The sequence below is a fragment of the Cyprinus carpio genome, chromosome B7 (assembly GCF_018340385.1).
Source record: "Cyprinus carpio isolate SPL01 chromosome B7, ASM1834038v1, whole genome shotgun sequence".
Taxonomy (NCBI): domain Eukaryota; kingdom Metazoa; phylum Chordata; class Actinopteri; order Cypriniformes; family Cyprinidae; genus Cyprinus; species Cyprinus carpio.
In genome coordinates, this window is record NC_056603.1 from 6,548,788 (window position 1) to 6,570,886 (window position 22,099).

At 38.1% G+C, this 22,099-nt stretch overlaps 2 protein-coding genes across 2 annotated transcripts in view; both read right to left on the reverse strand.

The window, feature by feature from the left end:
• The window catches only part of LOC109093089 (protein mono-ADP-ribosyltransferase PARP15), a 619,635-nt gene that overhangs the window by 183,675 nt on the left and 413,861 nt on the right, over positions 1 to 22,099 (reverse strand). The window lies entirely within an intron of this gene.
• LOC109093090 (UPF0687 protein C20orf27 homolog) lies at positions 239 to 15,301 on the reverse strand. The gene is made up of 5 exons (XM_019106819.2): positions 15,146 to 15,301; positions 9,078 to 9,223; positions 5,879 to 6,020; positions 2,612 to 2,737; positions 239 to 1,328 (listed from the first exon to the last, which is right to left on the reverse strand). Exons 1-5 carry the CDS (start codon positions 15,162 to 15,164, stop codon positions 1,228 to 1,230), a joined length of 534 nt encoding a protein of 177 aa, XP_018962364.2. The 5' UTR covers positions 15,165 to 15,301; the 3' UTR covers positions 239 to 1,227.

Consider the following 22,099-nt stretch of genomic DNA (forward strand, 5'->3'; position numbering starts at 1 on the left):
TATGCATGAGTGGACATTAATACATTTGTATAGTCATAATTTACTTGATTATCACGCATTATCAAACTTGTGGTTTTATTGTACATTCATCAGTTACTAATACAGCAACCAGAAGTCCAACCCTTTATATTCCTGAAACTGTGAATAGGTTTATTATTTTAGATTGCACTGACCACTAGTGGCTGTTCAGTGCATTGCTTTACAATTGCTTTACAACACACAAATTATTATAAATGCATTTTGTAACAAGATGTGAATTTTATTTGCTTGAGAGTAAAAAAAAAAAAAAATACAGTAAGAGACAAGCCGTCAACAGTGAAAACAGTCAAGATTATTTGCTCTGGTAGAAATAATTTTGAATTTCCGTTTGAAAGCACACAAACTTTTAAAGAGATCCAGAGACCTCATAAAAGCAGTTATATGGAGTTAAGAATAGACATACAATACTATGCTGGAATAAGGCTGCCAACATTCAGTGTGTAATGGCTCAATTTACATGAGGGTACAATCAAATAAACTAACAGTGTACATGATTTCAGGCACTTTGGCTGACAAAACAGACCGATGTTACACACAAAAGATGAAGGAACAGCCCTTAATGTGATGATCTCGTTAAAAATCTATCAGGGCAGACAAAATCACCAACATTTGCTGGATCTAAATGATTTAGAGTAAATTACTATCAAATTATTTCAGTAGATGAATCAAAACATTCAAATTTTAAAGCCAAGATGCCTACAAAGTTCATGGTGAAACATTTAAGATTGATTTTGTGGTCAGCAGTGCCTCCTACTGGTACAAATAAGAGGCTTATTCACAGTGAGCACAAGCATCACTCCTAGAATTAGTTTAAAAACCTTAGAATCACATCAGATTGGAGCAAGAAAGTGCAGAAACACAGACATAAGAGCATATTATATTTGTTTTATCTAAAAGAAACATTCAATCATAACACTGAAATTCAGCTGGAGGAAACGCACACCATTTGATTGTTGTTTTTTATCCAAACCTGAAAAACATCAAATCACAGAGAGCTACAGTAAACGAAAGATTATTCCTGCATTCCATTGTAACAGTACAAACAAGCTAGTAACCACAGTTTGTTTTTTTAAACGCTGTGAGCAGAAAGCAGTGACACGGACAACAGAATTCCAGAAGCTGGAATATTCTGTTGCTCCCGACAGGAGATACGCGTCACTGATCGGGAAGTCTGTGAGGTTCAGGCATTTAGTCGAAGCCTTGCCAGTCGCTTTGCTCGGAGTCGTACTCGAGTTCTGCTCCTATGCAGCGCACGCCTTCCAGCAGCATCGGAGTCCCGTGATGACGGTCTGACAGAAGAGAAGTTAACTCTATATGGACAGCATCATCAGTGCACAGAACATGCTATTTTAAAGGAATAGTTCACCCAAAAATGAAAATTGGCAGAAAATGTACTCAACCTCAGGCAATCAAAGATGAATTTGTTTCTTGGACTTTGAGAAATTTTGCATTCCATCACTTGCTCATCAGTGGATGCTCTGCAGTGAATGGGTGCCGTCAGAATGAGAGTCCAAACAGCTGATAAAAACATCACAGTAATCCACAAGTGACAGGGTTATCCACACCACTCCAGTCCATCAGTTAACATCTTGTGAAGCGAAAAGCTGCATGTTTGCAAGAAACAAATCATTAAGGCGTTTTTAACGTTAAACCATCGCCTCAGGCCAAAATCCGAAACACTTCCTCCAGTAAAAAAGTTCATCCCCTCTAGTCAAAATCCACACTCATATTTGTTTAGAACTGCTTTGGACAGTTTTCATATGTAAACGGTGCTTGATTTGTTTATATTTCACACCTGATTCAGACAAGATTTATTTTTTAATGTAGAAAGCAATATTATACATCGAGGACTCGTATTTTAGGCAGAAGTAATTGTTTAAAGTTAGAAGCATCTTGATGGATTTTGTTCTTACAAACATGCAGCTTTTCACTTCATAAGACATTTATTGGTGGACTGGAGTGGTGTGGATTACTTGTGGATTATTGTGATGTTTTTATCAGCTGTTTGGACTCTCATTCTGACGGCACCCATTCACTGCAGAGGATCCACTGGTGAGCAAGTAATGAAATGCTACATTTCTCCAAATCTGATATAGAAACAAATTCATCTACATCTTGGATGGCCTGAGGGTGAGTAAACTTTCAGCAAATTTTCATGTTTGGGTAAACTATTCTTTTAATTTTTAAAATGCCACGATTGGTACAAGATAGGTTGAGAGCATCTGTGGCATAATGACAAAATATTGTCCCCGTTCTTCCTTTTCTTCAAAAATTGCAAAAATTTGGTTTACAGTGAGATACTTACAGTGGAACTGAAAAGAAATAAGGGACAAGTTGAAGTTATTTTTGTGGGGATGAACATTATGCCACAAGCTGCAGATGAGTTTACCTGAAATATCCCTTTAATCAGTTTTACATAAAAACACCAGTAGAGGGCAGCAAATAACCTGACATCTGATCTCCTTCATTCAGCATATCATTTAAGAGTGTGCCTTAAATATCACCCCAAAATTTCTCAACAACTATAACTCCAAGAAACTGCCAGGATAATAATAAATATGCTGTCACTTACCCATGACACGAGCATGAACTTTAACCTTCACGCTTGCATCCTCTTTGCTCTCACTGAGAATCTGCACCTCCTCACACATCACTCCCTCCTGATGGGCCATATATTCACATGTCACCCTCAGACCTCCTGAAGACAGAGTCAAAAACAAAATGTCATTCATCTACAGATTCATCTACAGCCATTGTGCAAACAAAGAAGTCTTTATCTAACAGACAGAACGTTTGTTTAGCTGTAGGTCACACCAGTTGTATAGGCTATCCATTCATGGGCACATCTCCTGTTTGATACCTGTATTTATCCTTTCCTGAGTACACGCACGCAATTTATCACGCCAATGCAAAATGCCTTAAAGCTACTGTGAGCTATGTCACGAGTGGCATTATAATCACAAACAGGTATAGCCCAGTCTCCAAACTAACGCTACTGAGACAGAAGTTGATATATTGGGAGACACAAAGTATGTAAACACCGTATTTAACAGTCAAAGTAGGCTATTAATGGTTTAGCAGCCATTCATAAAGAACACTTTCTGCATTCTACTGCGCTGCTTTCCTTTCTTTTTCAACGTGAATTTGTGCTAGATGAATTTCATTGATGCTGTGTTCGTGTCTCCCACGTCTGGGCATGAGCATTGCGTTTTTTGAACGCTGTGAGAAGACTCCACTGCCTCTTGTTTTTAAACACACAAAAGCATCCATTGTGTATTAAACGGCAACATAACAATAATGCATTTGCCTTTAATTTCCCCAGATGTCTCAGAGAATGCATATTGTAAGCTATTCAGCTATGCACTGAATAATTCATAAATGCTTTGATATTTTAATATATGTAAATAAATGAAACCTACATCAAAGCGGCTTAATTTCAGCACCACAAGTGGCATCATAAACTTCATGGTCCGTCTCATGGTCTCCAAACTAACAGTGTGTTTCCACTACAGCATCAAATCTGTGCTCAGTGCCACTGGCAACGCTACCACGCCACTGCTTTGGGATGTGTCAAATTTAGGGCAGAGCACGTCTCTGAAAACAGTGTTTACACCCTGTTTGCATTTCATCTTCTTTTAACGGCGGTTATATTGAAAGCATGCAAAGTGCATTTACTGATTTCAGCTCAGTAATCCACCAGTTTAGCAAACACTTGGAAACATGTCAAAATCTTGCCTTTCCTACTCAATATTTGCATAAAGTTGAGAAATGCCCAACCTTTTTGATGCTCTTGGCTGCTTTCTACAAGCCGCTTTCAATCCCATAATGCACCGCATGAGCATTTAAGCTCAACTTCTATAGGAACAGATTGAAAGCGCTCACTCCTCTGCACTTGTGGAAACGAACCGTAACTGTATTGAGCCGTAAATTGACATATTGGGAGTGGGACACTCACAGTATAAACACGGTAGCTACCATGTAATGAAGTCAACGTATAAATGGTTCACATAGAACGCTTTTCCCATTCTACTATACTGTTCTACGTAAATATGCGCTAGATAAAATTTGCTGATGCTGAGCTGGCATTTCAGCACTGCGTTTCTTGAACACACAAGTTCAACATTTAAAAACGCATCTTGAGAATCCAGTGACATGCTTCTCACGTTTTTAAAACACTGATCTATATATCTAGCCTATCTGTAATGTTATCTATTATAGATCAGTGTTTTAAATGCACAAGCACGTTCTCTGTACTTTGAGAATGGTATTCACTGAAAAATGACACACTTAAAGTTTAAATTCACTAGATGTCTCACAGAGCACATAACCTACTCAGCTGCACATTAAACCATAAATCTCTGTTATTTTTAATCACTGTAAATAAATACCATATAGCCTATGTATCTATTTGTTTAATTGATCATGCCAATACTCTCAAATGAGCACCAGTTTAAAGAGTAAAGAGAGTGTTTTTTTATCATCAGAGCCACAGCATTTAAAGCGTTCAGTGAATTGTGTATTCAGTAGCACTATGCGATGATTCACGCTTGCTGAAGAAGCATTTGTAGACCGATGATCATAGAGCACTCGTTCATGTTTTCTCATGAAATAACTGGTGGAAACCGGTTGTGAGGGCCATTTGCTGGAATATGCAGAGGAGTTTTACTCATAAGAGCACGTGAGGCTCAGCCATATTTGTGATCTGTATGTGCTAATGCCATTGTAAAAGTCTCATAAAGAAAGTTTCCAAAAGGGTTTTCGCAATGATTCCAAAGAAGAAACATTTTCTGTTCCACAAAAAACTTCTCACGAATCTCATGTCTTGCAGCAGGCTTGCTATCCCATATAGTGATCATGACTCCTTCAGATAGTGTGTGCCCTCAAACTTTGTCCTGTGTACGCGCGAATAAGTGCTTATTGTAAACAGGTATTTATTAAATCATTTCATTTAGTGAAGCACAGCCCTCATAGAAAGAATGTGTGTATTATTTGGTTACTAAATGTGTTTGCAATCCATGCGTTTCACTTCGCAAGATAAATTTTGGGTAGTGAATTCATCAAACACACCATCAAACGGCGTGTACTCGAGGAAAATCTAAAACCCAGTATAATTAATTACTGATTAATGAGAATGAAAAATTTGAAAATATAAAATTTGTTGCATATGTGTATGATAACTTATCCTAGTTAGTGGTGAAAATGTGTTTTATATATAAAAAAAAATAAATAAATCAATAAAACACCTGCAAGTTTGAGCACCCACCGACAGAGACATAAATCGGCGCCTATGATCGCTAGAATAAACTTCTATTAATTTCTACAATAGTAGCTTACGCTATCCACCTTTTTCTTCAACACAGAAGTAAGCCTATGGGCAAGACTTCTGGTTGATTAGCCGCTGTAGGTATAATAACGAGAAGAATAACAACATGCAGTAAAAGGTAAAACTGTTTGCACTTCAAACCAGTGTGTTCACCATTAAGATAATACATTAAAAATAATATGGTAAGACACACCGATTTTCAATATCAAGCAGCAAAACAACCTGTTTTGTACAGCTAAAAATAGCTGGATGTGGATGAGACTAGATGTTAGACCCATAGAATTTACAAATGGCTGCGCTCATTTTTACAGGAAGAAAAAGGTGGATAGCAGCTAATATAAGGTTTTCAATATGCCTAAAGGATTTGAAAAGTTAAGCCTCACTTAAAAAATGGGAAAGGAAATATTGTAGGTCAAAGGTGTTTGGCTGACAAAAAACGTTTGGGAATCACTGCTATAAGTCTGCATGTTCAGCTGTTTTGGGTCAGAGGGCTGAACCTCGAGCGATGGGACGTACCGTCTGAGGACGGTGTTATGTTAGTGATACGGAGGTGTGGATTGGGGATGGGGGCTGGACACACGTCTTTCCCGAGCTCTGGCATCATCTCTGGCAGTGTGAACACGATCTCATATCGGTGCTGTGTTTTCAGGAAGCCCACCTGAGGAGATGGAGAGAAGCAGGGAGGTTATGGTTGGGTGTCGGCAGGTCTATGAGACACCAGGAACATGAGTCAGACTGTTGTTTGCACTTGATCTGAGATCATAGTTTACAGTGATAAATGATGTTAATGAAATCTTAGCAGAGTGATGAAATCATTGTATGGATTACAGTTTACTTATGAATCCCTAGTTGACTTTCATTTATGAATCATAGTCGATTGCTTCATTGATGACATCATAGTTGATAGCTGATATCATTAACGAAATCAGCTTTGATGTACCAATTTTTTTTTTTTTTTTTTTAATGGAACAGTTGAATCTATCCAGATGCCCAAATAGAGACAAACTATGCAGTTTCATGTAGATGCTGATATTTAGATCTTACTAACCACGGAAGGAAATCGGGATGATATTTTGAAATGAAAACAATGGGAACTGGAAAAGTGACAGAACTCATGCCAGGAAATGTCAAACTGCATCTGGGTCTCAGTGAAGGACGACAGAATCAAATAACGTCTTATCTGACCAGAGCCCTCATCAAAAATGCAATAATCAAACAGAACAGACACAGTCCAGAGGTACAGGTGTTTATATTACTAATGGGAGGGCACTTATTAGTGGTTAGAGTGTTGGTCTAAATGTAGAAGGGTTGTGAGTTCGAGTCTCGGGCCGGCAGGAATTGTGGGTGGGGGGAGTGAATGTACAGCGCTCTCTCCACCCTCAATACCATGACTTAGGTGCCCTTGAGCAAGGCACTGAACCCCCAACTGCTCCCCGGGCGCCGCAGCATAAAATGGCTGCCCACTGCTCCGGGTGTGTGTTCACAGTGTGTGTGTGTGTTCACTGCTCTGTGTGTGTGCACTTCGGATGGGTTAAATGCAGAGCACAAATTCTGAGTATGGGTCACCATACTTGGCTGAATGTCACGTCACGTCACGTCACGTCAAGAGCATAATTTTTGAGTGTGGTTCACCGTAGTTGGTTGTGTGTAAAGTGGGGTGTAGTAGGGTAGTTTGAGATTGAAATTTGCAATGAAAAGAGTCAGAGAATATGACCCCCACTGCAGAGTGAACGCAAGCATGATTGTGTATCTTGTCTTTTAGATATTTGCGAGTAGGAGGAACACAAACACTGAGTCTCTGTGCCATCAAATATGTTCAAAAAGTCACTGTTCTCATAACAACAACAAACAACTTGTGAGAGTGGAGCTTCAGTAAACTATTAGAAACATGTTAAGAGTCGACATGAGATCAAAATAGATCTTGTTTACTTTCATAATACACATTCGTTTTTTTAATGAAAAAAACAAACACACACACTGATTCATAACAATAACATTCTAGTAAGCAAAAGTAATAAAAAAAAAAAAAAAAAGGTTTGAAACAAATACAAATATAAAAAAAAAGGATATAAATTTAAATTATTTATAAGATTTATATTTGAAAGCATAAAGCTTAGATTATGGAATGCGCTAAAATTTTATTAATTTTATATATATATATTAATTCTTTCTGTCTATGCATGCATCCATCAATCATCATTCCATCTATCCATCTATTATTCTATCCATTATTCATTATTTTATCCATCCATCCATCCTTTGTTCTTTACATCGTTCCATCCATCCATCATTCTATCTATCCACTGTTTGTTCTATCCATCATCCATCATTCTATCATCCATTAATCCACCAGTCTATCCATCCATTGTTCTTAGTATATTATCCATCATCCATCCATCGTTCATTCCATCCATCCAGCCAGCCATCAATTGTTTGTTCATCACATCCATCCATCTATCCATTTTCTCCATCCATCCATCCATCCATCCATCCATCCATCCATCCATCGTTTTCTCCATCCATCCATCCATCCATCCATCCATCGTTTTCTCCATCCATCCATCCATCCATCCATCCATCCATCCGTTTTCTCCATCCATCCATCCTTTTCTCCATCCATCCATCCATCCATCCATCGTTTTCTCCATCCATCCATCCATCCATCCATCCATCCGTTTTCTCCATCCATCCATCCTTTTCTCCATCCATCCATCCATCCATCCTTTTCTCCATCCATCCATCCATCCATCCATCGTTTTCTCCATCCATCCATCCATCCATCCATCCATCCATCCATCGGTTTTCTCCATCCATCCATCCATCCATCGTTTTCTCCATCCATCCATCCATCCATCCATCCATCGTTTTCTCCATCCATCCATCCATCCATCCATCCATCGTTTTCTCTATCCATCCATCCATCCATCCATCCATCGTTTTCACTATCCATCCATCCATCCATCCATCCATCCATCGTTTTCTCTATCCATCCATCCATCCATCCATCCATCCATCCATCCATCCATCCATATATCGTTTTTATCCATCCATCCATCCATCCATCCATCGTTTTCACTATCCATCCATCCATCCATCGAAGGTGTTCCAAAAAAACTAAGCCTGATCACTTAGAAAAGTAACATCTGCACTTCGCGCAAGCAGCATGATTTGAGATATCATTCAGCTTCACTCATTAAAAAATAAGTTGCACAGCTTAAAAATAAGGGGTATTTGTTCAAATAGCTTGCCTTAGTGAGACCCACTAATAAAAAGCTTGATGGCAATGCATTGCACCAAAAAAATAGAAACAATTAGTCATAGTTGAAAAAAAAAAAAAACTATGTATATATAGTCTTGTCAAAGCTGTGGTCTAGCGGTCAGCGCACATGCTCGGACATATTGACCTGTTCTGCTCATATGTAGGTGATGCAGTTCAAATCTGGCTTGTGTCATTTCCTGATCCTGTTTTTTTTTCCTCTTGAAATCCCAGATACAGCTGGAATGGCTCCTGGCATGAGTTTCTGTCACTGTCTTTTCACATAATACAAAGACTAGAAGTCAAGTAGAACCATGCTGACCGAAGGAAAGAAGCTGAAGCTTTGATGTGAGCTGAGAAATAAAATCAATGTTCTTCCTGTAATATGAACTCATGTTTGTGACCTGAGACCTTAAAATTAAGCTAATGAATGATCCCAGCAATTTAATTAGCTCTCACCTTAACCAGGAAGTTTCCGTTTGATTTGGGTATCACCATGACAACGGAGTCGTGCAGTTTCTCATCAAAATGCACATGAGAGTGAGCGGCGGCTGCTGCGGCGGGTTCCTCAGTGAAGCGAACGCCCCCCGTCTTAGACGACGCTGCTGCAGGAGGAACAAAAGCAAAGCGCTTACAGCTGCGCTAATTACACACCGACCACAGGTTTACTGACATCAAGATTGTGCGTCTCTGAATGATAATTTTCTGCAAGAAGCTTTTAAAGTTGAAATTATTCAATCAAGCTTGCCATCTGACACCTGAAAACCCTGGAATACCTTCAGACTAATATCAGAGATCTTTTCATTTCTTCACTTAAAGAAGGCTGTAGAAAAACTGGGCTTACATTAGTCAGGTTGTGCATTGAATTTACCAGCTTTAGTTTAAAAAGGCATAATATGCATTTAAGTAGTTGAATACAAAACCAGTTCAGTTTAAATCACTTGGATCTGTTGATGTGTAAAATAAACCCAATGCCTTCAAGGTCTTACATGCTTTAAAAAAAAAAAAAAAAAACAGTTTTTAATTTAAAGGAATAGTTCAACCAAAAATGAAACTTTGCTGAAAAATGTATTGACCCTCAGTCCATCCAAGATGAGTTTGTTTCTTGATTGGAACAGAGTTGTGGAGAACATTTGCTCACCAATGGATGCTCTGCCGTGAATGGGTGCCATCAGAATGAGAGTCTAAACAGCTGATAAAAACATCACAATAATCCACAACACTCCAGTCCCTCGGTTAATGCCTTGAAGTGAAAAGCTGCATGTTTATAAGAAACAAATCCATCATTAAGCTGTTTTTAATTTCAATCTGATGCTTCCTCGCTGGACTTTTTCACTGGAGGTGAGTGTTATCATGGATTATAGACTCATATTTTAGCCGAAAGCAATGGTTTAAAGTTGAAAATGTCTTGATGTATTTGTTTCTTACAAAAACACACAGCTTTTCACTTCACATGACGTGAACTGATGGACTGGAGTGCTGTGGTTTATTGTTTTGTTTTTATCAGCTGTTTGGACTCTCATTCTGACGGCACCCATTCACTGCAGAGCATCCATTACTGAGCAAGTCATGTAATGCTACATTTCTACAAATCTGTTCCAATGAAGAAACAAACTCATCTTGGGTGGCCTGAGGGTCTGAGTACATTTGCAGCAAATTTTTCATTTTTTTTGGTTGAACGATTCCTTTAAGCTTTGGATCAAACAAGCACCTAAAAAAGAGAATAAAAAAATATGCAGACAACAGGATATGACCTTATGATTTAAGTATGCAGATATGATTGCTTGGCTAATGCAGAGTATGTTTTGGGCCAAACAAAACTGATATGGCTGTTTTTATTTTTAGGCTACGTCCACATGTTTTTTTTTTTTCTCGTCTCAAGAAGTATCTGCGTCCACACAAAACCAACACAAAATGATGCAGTATACATGCCAGACCAGCATGTGGCGCTGTAATTCTGCCACAGACATACACTAAAAACAGAGAAGAAGACTTGGACTATGCGCGTAAACCTTGCGCGCGATATACAAACGAACATGGAACAATACATTTATTAATCAGTGTTGATGTTAATAATAAAAAGACAATCATTCAGTGTTTGTTCATGTTTTTGTTGCTGTTACGTGACGTAGCTGTGTCTGACTAGGGGTGAGACGTGCTGATGACGTCGTCACTTCAGAAAATATACGGATTCGCTGTCCACATGAAAGCGCAAGGGCGTCGTTTTCAGTTTATCCACTCTGGGACCCGGTTACAAAAAAATAAATATCAGTTTCACTCTCCCAAAAGTCCAGATCTGTGTGGACGAAACGCCTATACAATAAAAAATGTATGCGTATACAGCGAAACACGTCTCCGTGTGGACAGGGCCTTAGTCTTTCTTTCCCACATGATTTATTAGGGAGTGAAAAACTGGTTTCAGGTTCACTTGTTGTGGTGGAGATTTTATGTAAGATGCATTCAAAAAGAGCTAGACAGAGTGAAAACAGAATGGAACAAGAACATAGCAGCCTTTTAAACTGTAATTATTCATTAAAATATTTTACAGCTTTTGCTGTGCAAGCTGTCTAACACCTACAGCACATTCAAAGTGCTAATTAAAGCACCAGAACTAAAAATATCAAAAAACTAAAAGAAAGAAGAAAATCTCTTGCAATGTTCTTCCGGTTTTTTTTCTTTAACAGTCTGATTTAATAAAGCAAGTAATCAGGCCCTCAGGGGTACATTTCTCAGACACAGATCAAACCCGGTCTTGAACTAAAGTGCATGATCATGCTAATTCTTCATTTAAAATCCGTCTGTGGTGCAGGATCAGGGTACTTTTATGTTAGGGAAACCACATATTAAGAGTCTTCACACACATCCTTAAAAAAAGTTTGGGGATGTTTTTGAGAGAAGTCTCTTCTGCTCACCAAGGCTGCATTTATTTGATGAAAAACACGGTACTATTGTGAAATATTATTACAATTTTAAATAACTGTTTCCTTTGTAAATATATTTTAAAATGTAATTTATTCCTGTGATCAAAGCTGAATTTTTCAGCATCATTACTCCGGTCTTCAGTGTCACGTGATCTTCAGAAAATCATTCTAATATGCTGATTTACTGCTCAAGAAACATTTCTGATTATTATCAGTGTTGTGCTGGTTTATATGTTGTGAAAACCTTGATGCCTTCTTAATGAATAGAAAGTCCAAACTAACTTCTGTAGCATGTCTTTGCTGTTCCATTTCATCAATTTAATGCCGAATCTTACTGACCCCAAACGTTTGAACAGAATCTAAACGCTCACATCTGGACCCACTGAGCACAAAGTTCACCGTAATGAACATCAGCTGTGGAGATTTGTCCTTCATTTTCACTCTAAGATCCTCCATGTCTGATCAAAGCCTCAGCAAAAATCCCTGCTTTTATTGCATTTTGGATATAAGATGTCTCACTTAATTTCCCTTTTTGTGTGAACTTTTTCTTCTACTTTAAATCTAAATTAAAGAGCACTTAAAGATTTTTACATTTTCTGAAGAAAACATTCATGCTGACCGCTCATGCTCACCTTGTTAATACAAGTAGAGGGTTTTTGAGCTCCAGGTTTATCACCCTTCAAAGTCAAAAACTAATTTCCATGATATTCAAATATCTGGATATGACTTAAATAGTAATATAACAGCTTGCCAAAAAGCCACATGATTGCACGGACACAACTGGTGCAGTATGTGTGTTCAGAGTTTATTCAGATCACTAAAACCAAAATATGAGCAACAATAATAGCGGCCAATGGCAGCCACAATAAGATATTTTAATCTTTATGATCAATAAAACATTGCATTTAATCATTTAGCAGATGCTTTTATATAAAGCGTCCTACAAATGAAGTGCATTACGTTATAAAAGCCTATAAAACTATATTTGCATTGTGCAATGCCAAGTGCAAATCATAAACTAGAGTAGCACATGCAATTTTAGGATGAGCATATTTGAAGAGATTTTATAAATAGTGATATGAATCTGGAGGGTCAGTGGTGACCCTGTTCGCCTGAAGGGCTTGTGGCTACAGAGTTAAAATTACACATAATGTAATGTAAGCTGGGACGGGACGGCATTTGTAGCAGGAGTGTCTACATAACTGGCCTCATTACAGAGGTTATGGGACTCTGACTGTTCGGCCAAAGTAGAGCACTATAAACACTCTCACGAGCAACACAGAGGCATCTGTAACCCGTTAAAATACTCTCTGTCCTGGAGCAGAGATCTAGAATTAAGATGGATACACATGTAGTCTACATTTTATGACCTATGAGTACAATATTGAACAGATTATTTATCACCACACCAGCAGGGCCTGAAGAGTTTATGTATTTATGTCCATGACTTTCAGGTCTTTATGACACTCGCCTGAGCCCCAAATGCCTGAGAAATGCATCGAAAATGCGTCACAAGAACACAGACGTTTCACTAGTGATTATCCTGATATGCAATGTCAAAACAACATAATAAATAATAAGAAATATTCTAGTACAAGTTTTACCAGTGCTGGATTATTTGGCAAAAAGCATGAAATAATAATAATAATAAACTTTCTTTTTAAAGCAAGCTTCTCAGTGTGCTTACAGAGAAAACATAACTAAATAATAAAAAAAATCTAAAATAGAAATAATAATAAAGGCTCCAGCATCCGTGCAGCTCTATATAAACCAATAGGCTAGAAAAACAGATGAAATTATTTTATTATTATTATTATTAATAACAAATAATAAACAGCTTTATTTTTAAAGCAAGCAAATTGTTTACACAGAAAAGAAGAATAAAAAAACTAAAAGAAATAATAAAATAAAATAAAACAAAACAGGTCACTTTTTGCCATTTAGATGACTAGAAAAAATGGTTCAATTGTCCTTATATAACCCTATATTAAATATAGAATATTAAAAACAGCATATATAAACATGCATATCAAAATAGCTCAATATTATCAAAAAAAGTTATCCTGAAAAAATAAAAGAATAATATAAGATTTTAATTTAAGATCTATTTTTTGAGCATCTGTGTTTCTCTGAGTGAACATCAGATTAATCCAAAGTATTATTTTCCGTACGTGACTAGGGTCTCTCCACCTCTTTGAGCTGAATCACATCTGAACCCAAAGCTGTTCTTTGTGGTGTTGTTCTTTTGAAACCAATCAGAAATGCTGCAGTCTGGCTGGGACCAGAGATGGACGGACTCTCTATTAAATGAATGCCCGGCGGTGCTGTAGAGGCACTGCATTTTATGAACCTCATCTAAACCTTCACACAGTCACCATGGCAACAAGAAGAAATCTGGCCTCTGAGAACCGGCCTGTGGAATGGAGCATTTCCAAAAAGCTGTTCTGGGGTCAGTTTCGTGCTTTAATATTCAACGACAAAGCCAGTGATGAGAAGTTGCTTTGTGAATGTTGCACAGATGTCTGAACTGAAGAAACCGTAGATGTTCTGGAGCTGTTGCAACAATACGCAGCATGACAACAGACCCTCTGCCTTCTTCCAAATGAAACTTTATCGCATTCGTAAACAAAAACTAAATGGAGGCCATCTTTATGCCTCCAGACAATAACTAGAGTTGCGAGAGACAGATTGATTACCAAAATAAATATTGGAATGAAAGAAGACAGACTTTATCTTTCGGGGAGTTTTTCCGACGGCTCTGGGAAAGGCTTTTCAGACAGACAAGATCTTGCACATTTCCTGATAATAAGAAACAGCCCACATGTTTTGCAACTGCTGAGTCACCACCGACTGGAGCAGAATTCATTATTATTTTTAGCTTTATTAAAATCACTCGAAGTCTCATTCCTGCGAATGAAAAAGCAGCAGGTTGTCAAAACTCATGATAAGCAGACTGAAGTTCAAAGTCAGTGTGGTGAGATTATTATAAAAAAACAGCTCTTTATGTTTTGAGTTTTTTTTATATTTTTTTTTATAAAGTTTGGGGTTGGTACGATTTTCTGATGTTTTGAAAAGAAGTCTCTTCTGCTCACCAATGGTGCATTTATTTGTTTTAAAAATACAGTAAAAAACAGTGACACTGAACAAATACAAAATCATTCTAATGTCCTGATCTGATGCTCAGAAAAATATCTAATTATTATCAATGTTGAAAACAGTTGTGCTGCTTCATATTTTTGTGGAAACACCATAAATGCATAAATGTCTTTACTGTCACTTTTGTTCAATTAAATGCATCCTTTCTGAATGAAAACAATAATTTCCATAATTTATATATATTTCTTTTTTTTTTTTTTGCTGTAAGGTCAGTAGAAGAATAGTAGTAAGAGTGATATTTGCCATATAAGCACCACTAATAATTACTGATAATGTTTATTTCCATTATTCTGCAATAGTACAGTATATACTGTATGTGGCGTATGACAAAGGAAGCAGGGTTGTTTACACAAAAAAAAGAAAAAAGGAAACACTCACCAGGTCAATTGACAATTATGCATACAAAACCCCTGTAAAATTATAAACTTTAGTTGTGAAGGTTGGCTGTACCTTTCTTAGCAGTGGCCATTCTGGTAACGATCGACACCAGCCTCAAGAAAAGCTTCAGTTACGGCCTCATCGTAGAGATCATCTGACCTCAAAACAACCCTGAGAAACAGAAAGAGAACCACAAAAAAGGAATCAATAAACAGAAGCTGATAGTTTAAGACAGTGGTTTTCAAACCGGTCCTGCGAGCACCCCCACCAGCATTGCACATTTTCTGTGTACCTCCCTCATCTATCACACCCAATTCAACTCATCAGCTCATTAGCAGAGACTGCAAGACCTGAATGGGTGTGTCAGTTATAGGGTGACACACAAAATGTGTGTCATGTGAGGTGGTAGGGGTGCTTGCAGGACTGGTTTGAAAAACCACTGGTGTAAGAAAAACAGAGAGAGCGGATGTAGAAAGTGAACAAAAATCATTGAGATCATTGTTTTTGTTATATCTGCCGCATGTTGCCATGACACACAGTGAACTGAGCCAGCTGTACTGACCATAATGCATCAGGACAGACACCCCATAGAGCAGAGAATTAGGAAGAAAAAAACACTCTGAGAGAGAGCTGGATTAAAGCATCACTGAGTTTCTTCTTAGGATTCTTCATCCATTTCAAAGTCATTTCTTTCATCAAGCTGAAGTCAAGACAAGACCCCTCCCAGACCAATGCAAAACCCGGGCTAGACCACTTGAGGCACAAGCAAAATAAGCATTAAAAATGAATTATGAGGGCAACTTTCAAAATAAATATATTTCGGGTATATATAAAATATATTTTTGCACAAATAGTCAAATAAATAGTCATAAATAAATAAATAAATAAATAAATCATATCTTGTTCTCTTTCTCTCTATGCATACAAATGCAATAACATTTGTGTTATTCCTGATTCAATTTAAAAAATGTAAAAGGAATTGTGTGCACCAAATGCAACAACCCATTTTAGTACAACAAATAAAAAAAAATTGTGCACCAAATGCATCAACCCATTTTTGTGCACCAAATAATTTTTGTGCATCAAATGCAATAACTATTTTTGTGCATTAAATGCAATAGCTATTTTTTCATTCATCAAATGCAATAACTAACTGTTGTGCACCAAATGCTATAATTATTTTTTTGTGAAACAAAAAGCAATATTATTTTTGTGCACCAAATGCTGCACTAATTTTTTGTGCTTCAGAATGTTAGAACAAATTTTTTATTTGTTTTATATATAAACAATATAGGGAGATTCCTGCAAATTTTCTATAATGCTGAAGATAACATGCCAGCAAGTGTCTGAGGTCATTATCAGCTTTAGTACACTGGAGATAGTGTCATAGACTATAAGCTGAGACCCAGATCCACACCAGGACACTGAGTAATGAGACCCACCAATACTAGACCCCGGGCCCATGAGACCAGACTAAGCCCAAGATTAGACCGCTCAAGGCTCAACTCCAGAACCTCAAACACCGCTGAGAGATGAAGGCATCTTAGCAGATGGGATGTTATGCATTCAGTGGATTCGGATGTGCCTTAATTACTTCCAACTTTCAGTTGCTGTTTGAACAGTCAGCATTTTTTAAGGTGCAGTCTTTGTCTTTTTAATCACTCTCCCTTCTTCCTCTGGATGGTGACTGTACTTTTATCTTAGCTCATCTTTCTGCAACTCATTACAGAAGCGCTGAGACTGGGACGAACTAGTATGGAGGGACTTTAATTCACTCGGGAGCTAGAACACACATTCTTACATGGAGCTCGCCTAATCACCCCACACCAGCACCTACTGCAAGAGAGAGTCAGAGCTGTCTAGTACTGTTCAGTAAAGCCCATCCACTCTACTGTCAAATCACAAACATACTGCAAGAGCCAGGTGGCAGATGTTAATTGCACATCGTGTGAGGAGAAAGCTTGATGACGTGATTAAGTGGCAGAGAGCTCAGATCATAATCACAGCATGCAGACATTCAGCACTGCAACATAAAAGCAAATAATTCTCATTGCTATTCTAGCCATTTGAGAGCGAATGTCCCTGCCTGTTTATCCCATGAAAGATAAGGAAAGTGCAGAAGAAATGCTGTACAAGTGGTGCTTTTCTAAAAGAGCATCCCTATTTTACTTTTGCTCATGCTAGGGATAGTGACCTGACCAAACCCCTAATTATAAGTATCAAATCATGTGTATTGCTTTTCTAAGCAGTCAGACTTGCATGCAAAAAGACAAAATCATCATGGAGTGGAAAGGGCTCTTTTAATTTCGCCCAGCAAGTAACCACCTAGCAACCACTCAGAATACCCTAGCAACACCCTGGCTCTATAGCAGTGGGATTTGCAAAGCCAAACACCATCACATTTTCTTCTGAACATATACAAATTCAGTTATTGCAGTTGGTGCACACCCATAGATAAACTATGTGCACTATAGGTATTTTTTGTGCACCAAATGCAATAACTAAAATGTTTGTGCACTAACTAACTTTGTGCATCAATAACTAATTTGTCCACTAAATTGAATTACTATTTATGTGTGCCAAATTCAATAACATTTTTTTGTGGAATAAATACATTTTGTGCACTAAATGCTACAAAGATTTTTTGTGCAATCAAATTAATCAACAATTTTTTGTGTGTGCTAAATGCAATAACCATTTTTTGTGCAACTGGATGTGCACTATTAACTTTTTTTTGTGCATTAACTGCAAATAACTAATATTGTATGGACCAAATGCTATAACTAATATTTTTTTGCATTAAATTTGGTTGCAAATTCCAAGCTGCATAAATACATTCAGGCTAACGTCCACACGAAGCTAGAGAGGCTTTTCCCTATCCTATCTTTTTTATTTTTCTCGTCTCAAGTAATATCTGCGTCCACACGAAACCACAAAACCGACAAAACGATGTAGTATACATGACCAGACCAGCATGTGCCGCTGTAAATCTGCCACAGAGATGCACTAAAAATGGAGAAGAGGACTTTGACTATGTGTATCAACCTTGCACGCGGTAATACAAACGAACATGGAAAAATACATTGATTAATCAGTGTTGATGTTAGTTAATAAAAAGACAATCATTCATTGTTTGTTCAGGTTGGTTTGTTGCTGTTACGTGACATAGCTGTGGTCTGACTAGGGGTGAGACGTGGGCTGATGACGTCATCGCTTCAGAAAATATACGGATTCACTGTCCACCTGAAAACGCAAATTTATCCACTCTGGGACCCGGTTTCAAAAAATATCGGTTTCACTCCCCCAAGACGGCAGATCCGTGTGGACGAAACGCCTATCAGAGGGTGACATGGGAGTGGATTTTCAAATCTCTCCCATCCCACTCCTGCAAAAAAAACTGGGGGAAAATCCTGTCCCATCCCAATCCCGGAAGAATTGACTCCTGTTCCCTCCCACTCCCGTGTTTTTTTTTTTTTTGCCAGAATCTGTCAGTTACAGTAAAAAAAAAAATTAAAAAAATAAAAATAAAAATACAGTACATATCACAGCATGCCCACTTTAGTTGAAATAAAATCCAAAATGTAGTTTTTTTATTATTTTAGTGAACTGAAGGCCATCTTGAAACAATGCACTTTTGTGCATTGCACACTCATTAAATCAATTGTAAATCATCCATGCTAACACCACCCGTTTTCTATTTTAATTTTTTTTTAATTTGCAAGTAGTCCATTTCACTCTCTATAGATTTATTTTTTCATACACAGAGTATCGAAGTTTCTCACTTAAGTTCACATGACCATGACGGCAGAAAGTGCATCTTATTTGCTTTAAATTATTTTACAGAAGCGCATTGTTTTCGTTGTTATTCTGAGTGCACACAAATAAACATAGACGTCTTTACGGATTCAAAATATTTATTACTTTTATCTGCATGACCAACAATTACGGAGTATTTTAAGAGCAAGTGAGAGCCCCCGGTGCCTCCATCTGTCCCAGCTGTGAGCGCGCCGCTGTTCAGCTTCCACACACACTTCAATAGCGCACATTTCTGTAGGAATTAACTTAGAGTGAGCGGGCCAAGTTGTTACTACATACATCTTTTAGATGAAAAGCTATATTTTGAGGTCGTATACAGCGAAATGCGTCTCCGTGTGGACGGGCCTCAGTCCAGTGTACCTTTATATTATACATTATAAGCAGGAGCAACTGAAAGCTTAAGACGTGAAGACTTGGGTGGGTAAGGACAGTTGTCAAAAAAATATCCTGTTCACTTTTACTGTAAAAACCCCTGCAGCTGTGGTTGGGTGTGTCCTGAAAAACTCACACTTTCATTCTATTTCTCAGTTCTGTTTACTTCCACAAATGACTAATAAATTCAGAGTGAGAAGGGCAGAAATAATGCAGATTCTCATGCAATAATCCCTTTATTTCTTCACTACATCACGACCCAGAAATCTAATCTCTGTCAAACCACACAGACTCCCCTCCATCTCTCTCTCACACACTTTGGCTGAAGTGGCACAGCGATATGAACCAGTTCCAGTCTGTACTAACATGGCACAGAGGGAGATAAAACTGGGTCGATGTCTCACATGGATTGCTATAACAAGGACATTTATGTTCATGTCAAAACCTTTAGGAGCTGAAACATATTCAACATGCATCATAATCCTGAAAACCAGAAACCCCAGAAGAATCTGCTGTGGCTTGTCATCATGCATTCTTCACTAATGGTTCACTGTAATTTTCCTGAGGCAAGTGACTTGGAGTGGCATGAGCCGAACCTGGATAGACAGATAGTTCCCATGCAAGGGTTCTCATGTCAGAAACATGCATTAAGTACAGCTCTTTTCAGATCCTTTACAGTCAATGCCATTCATCTGTTGCACTGCAAATAGCTCAATTAAGCCTTCAAATCCTGCCTGGTGTTAAGAAAGCAATGCATGCAGACTATTCTAATGGGATATTTAGACTTGAGCGACTTGTAGATATCTATATTTTAACAGACATTAAAACAATGAAATGCCGACTTCTAACGCGTTTAAAGCAGTACTGGTGAAAAGAGGATTCTCTCGAGTCCTCTTCTAATGGTCGTGCACAACTTATGTAACACATCGATCATTTTCAAAAGCAACGGATTGAAATACTCACCTATTTCTCAACTGATAATGAGCTTCCTGCTGTGGTAGGGGTCAGTCTATAATCGCGTGTTGACACCTACAGAATGACCGCAAACCCAAGCTCCAGTCAGACATAAGCCAGGCGCTTGTTACTGCGAGGGACTGCTCGATTTCAATTCACGTCGGGGCTACAACTTCCGCGTCATCACTGGGTTTCCTGGTACTGGCAAGTTTGCAGCGCGCCAGGGGCTTTTAAGTGTGGGTTGAAGACTTTGATTCATCCAAAGCAAGCAACTCGAGTCATTTGAGTCATCTCACCAAAATGATTCGATCACTGATTCTCGCTTTGGTTCAGTGGTCTTTTCTGCAGGTTACACCAGTGCATGAGTTTATTTTAGCTATGAACTATACATCTAATACGAGTAAGCACGCGTTTTCTACGATAAAATACAACAAAATACGTTTTGTTCGATTGAGAACGGAATAAAAGGTATTTAAAAATAGACTTGTTCGGCACTTGCTGGGAACGCCACACAAAAACGTTTTATGCCGAGGGGGAAAACAAACCATTCGAATTAAACGCGCGGTATGTGCTTGATCTTTTACCTTTTGCCATGGTTTAACTTATAGTAACCAATAACCGTGTTTTTTTTTTTATTTATTTTTTTTTGGTATTTTTTTTTTTATTTATTTTATTTTACGGCATGTATTGGTGGAAAATGATTAGGCAGCCGCAGCAAACACAGAAAACGCTGCGTATTTCACAGCTATGGACGCGACACCGAACAAGCCATAACAGCCTCAATAAAAATAGTATCGGTCATTTTTTACACATTCATCATTCTTCTCTCATCTTAACCACGGTGACCTAAAAGAAACACAACAGGCCCTCTAGTTAGTCGGCTAGTTTCAGTGACAGAAAGCGTGTGCTGTTTCCGTCTGTTTTTAACCAATGAACTGCTCCGTTACAAACAGCACTCGAACGGTATTGATCGCTTTCAGTCACGTGACCGGCTCGAAGCATCCATAGAAGTGCAGCACACCACCCTCTCATTCAGTTTTTCATCTGTTTTACTAGCCTCAAATTATATTTACATTCATCTCTCAATAAAACATAATAAAAAAAAAATAAAAGTTTTGGCCATTGGTGCCAATCTAATATGTAAGCACCCCGCAGCAATATTTCAATCACTAACACACATTGCGACAAACATCTGTCAACCCCCCACGCTAAGGTGCCCTTAATATATTTAAAACAGTCGGAAGCAAATTCAGTAATCACTATAGTAAATTTATGCATAGTTTACAGAGGCAATCAGTTGGAGGTTATTGCTGTCTGTTATAATAAATCAACTATGTTATCAGCCATAAAGTGTTCCCAATATCAGTAAAAAAATCCTGTCTGATTGAACTCATATATGTGAGTCAGTGGGTTGCGGTCAGTTTTATTTTTTTATATATCCAATGTATTTGAGACTGTCACAGCACTGCAATACTTTTAACAAATAAACCCATGAGCACTGATACTAAACTAACTACTACTCCAAACAACTACTAATATACCGTTGAGTCCGAACAATATTTTATGTACGTAGTGTACTGGTATACACGGTACACAGAAACATGATTCTAGGCATGAATCAATGGAGGTGGTTCCTCCTAGTAGTCCATAAGCAGCTACTGTCTTGTTTCACATCCAGACAGTTTCCATCTAATCAATAAGGTTGCAATTAATGATTTGCAGGCCAGGGTCAACAGCAAGCATGAATAATGAATGCTTTGTTTACCTTCAAAACCAGTTTTCATTTTCCTGGTTTCTTCTTTCTTCCCTGCCTGTCACAGGCCCCTTTATCTCTCATGGGGGGGGGGGGGGGAACTGACTTGCCCCTCGCGCGTGCCGAACTGT

Excerpts from the sequence above, each read along its gene's own strand:
- LOC109093090 (XM_019106819.2), bottom strand. Across the intron at positions 2,738-5,878 it reads CATAACACCGTCCTCAGACG|GAGGTCTGAGGGTGACATGT; the intron begins GTACGTCCCATC and ends CTCTGTCTTCAG. Across the intron at positions 1,329-2,611 it reads AGTTCATGCTCGTGTCATGG|ACCGTCATCACGGGACTCCG; the intron begins GTAAGTGACAGC and ends CTCTTCTGTCAG.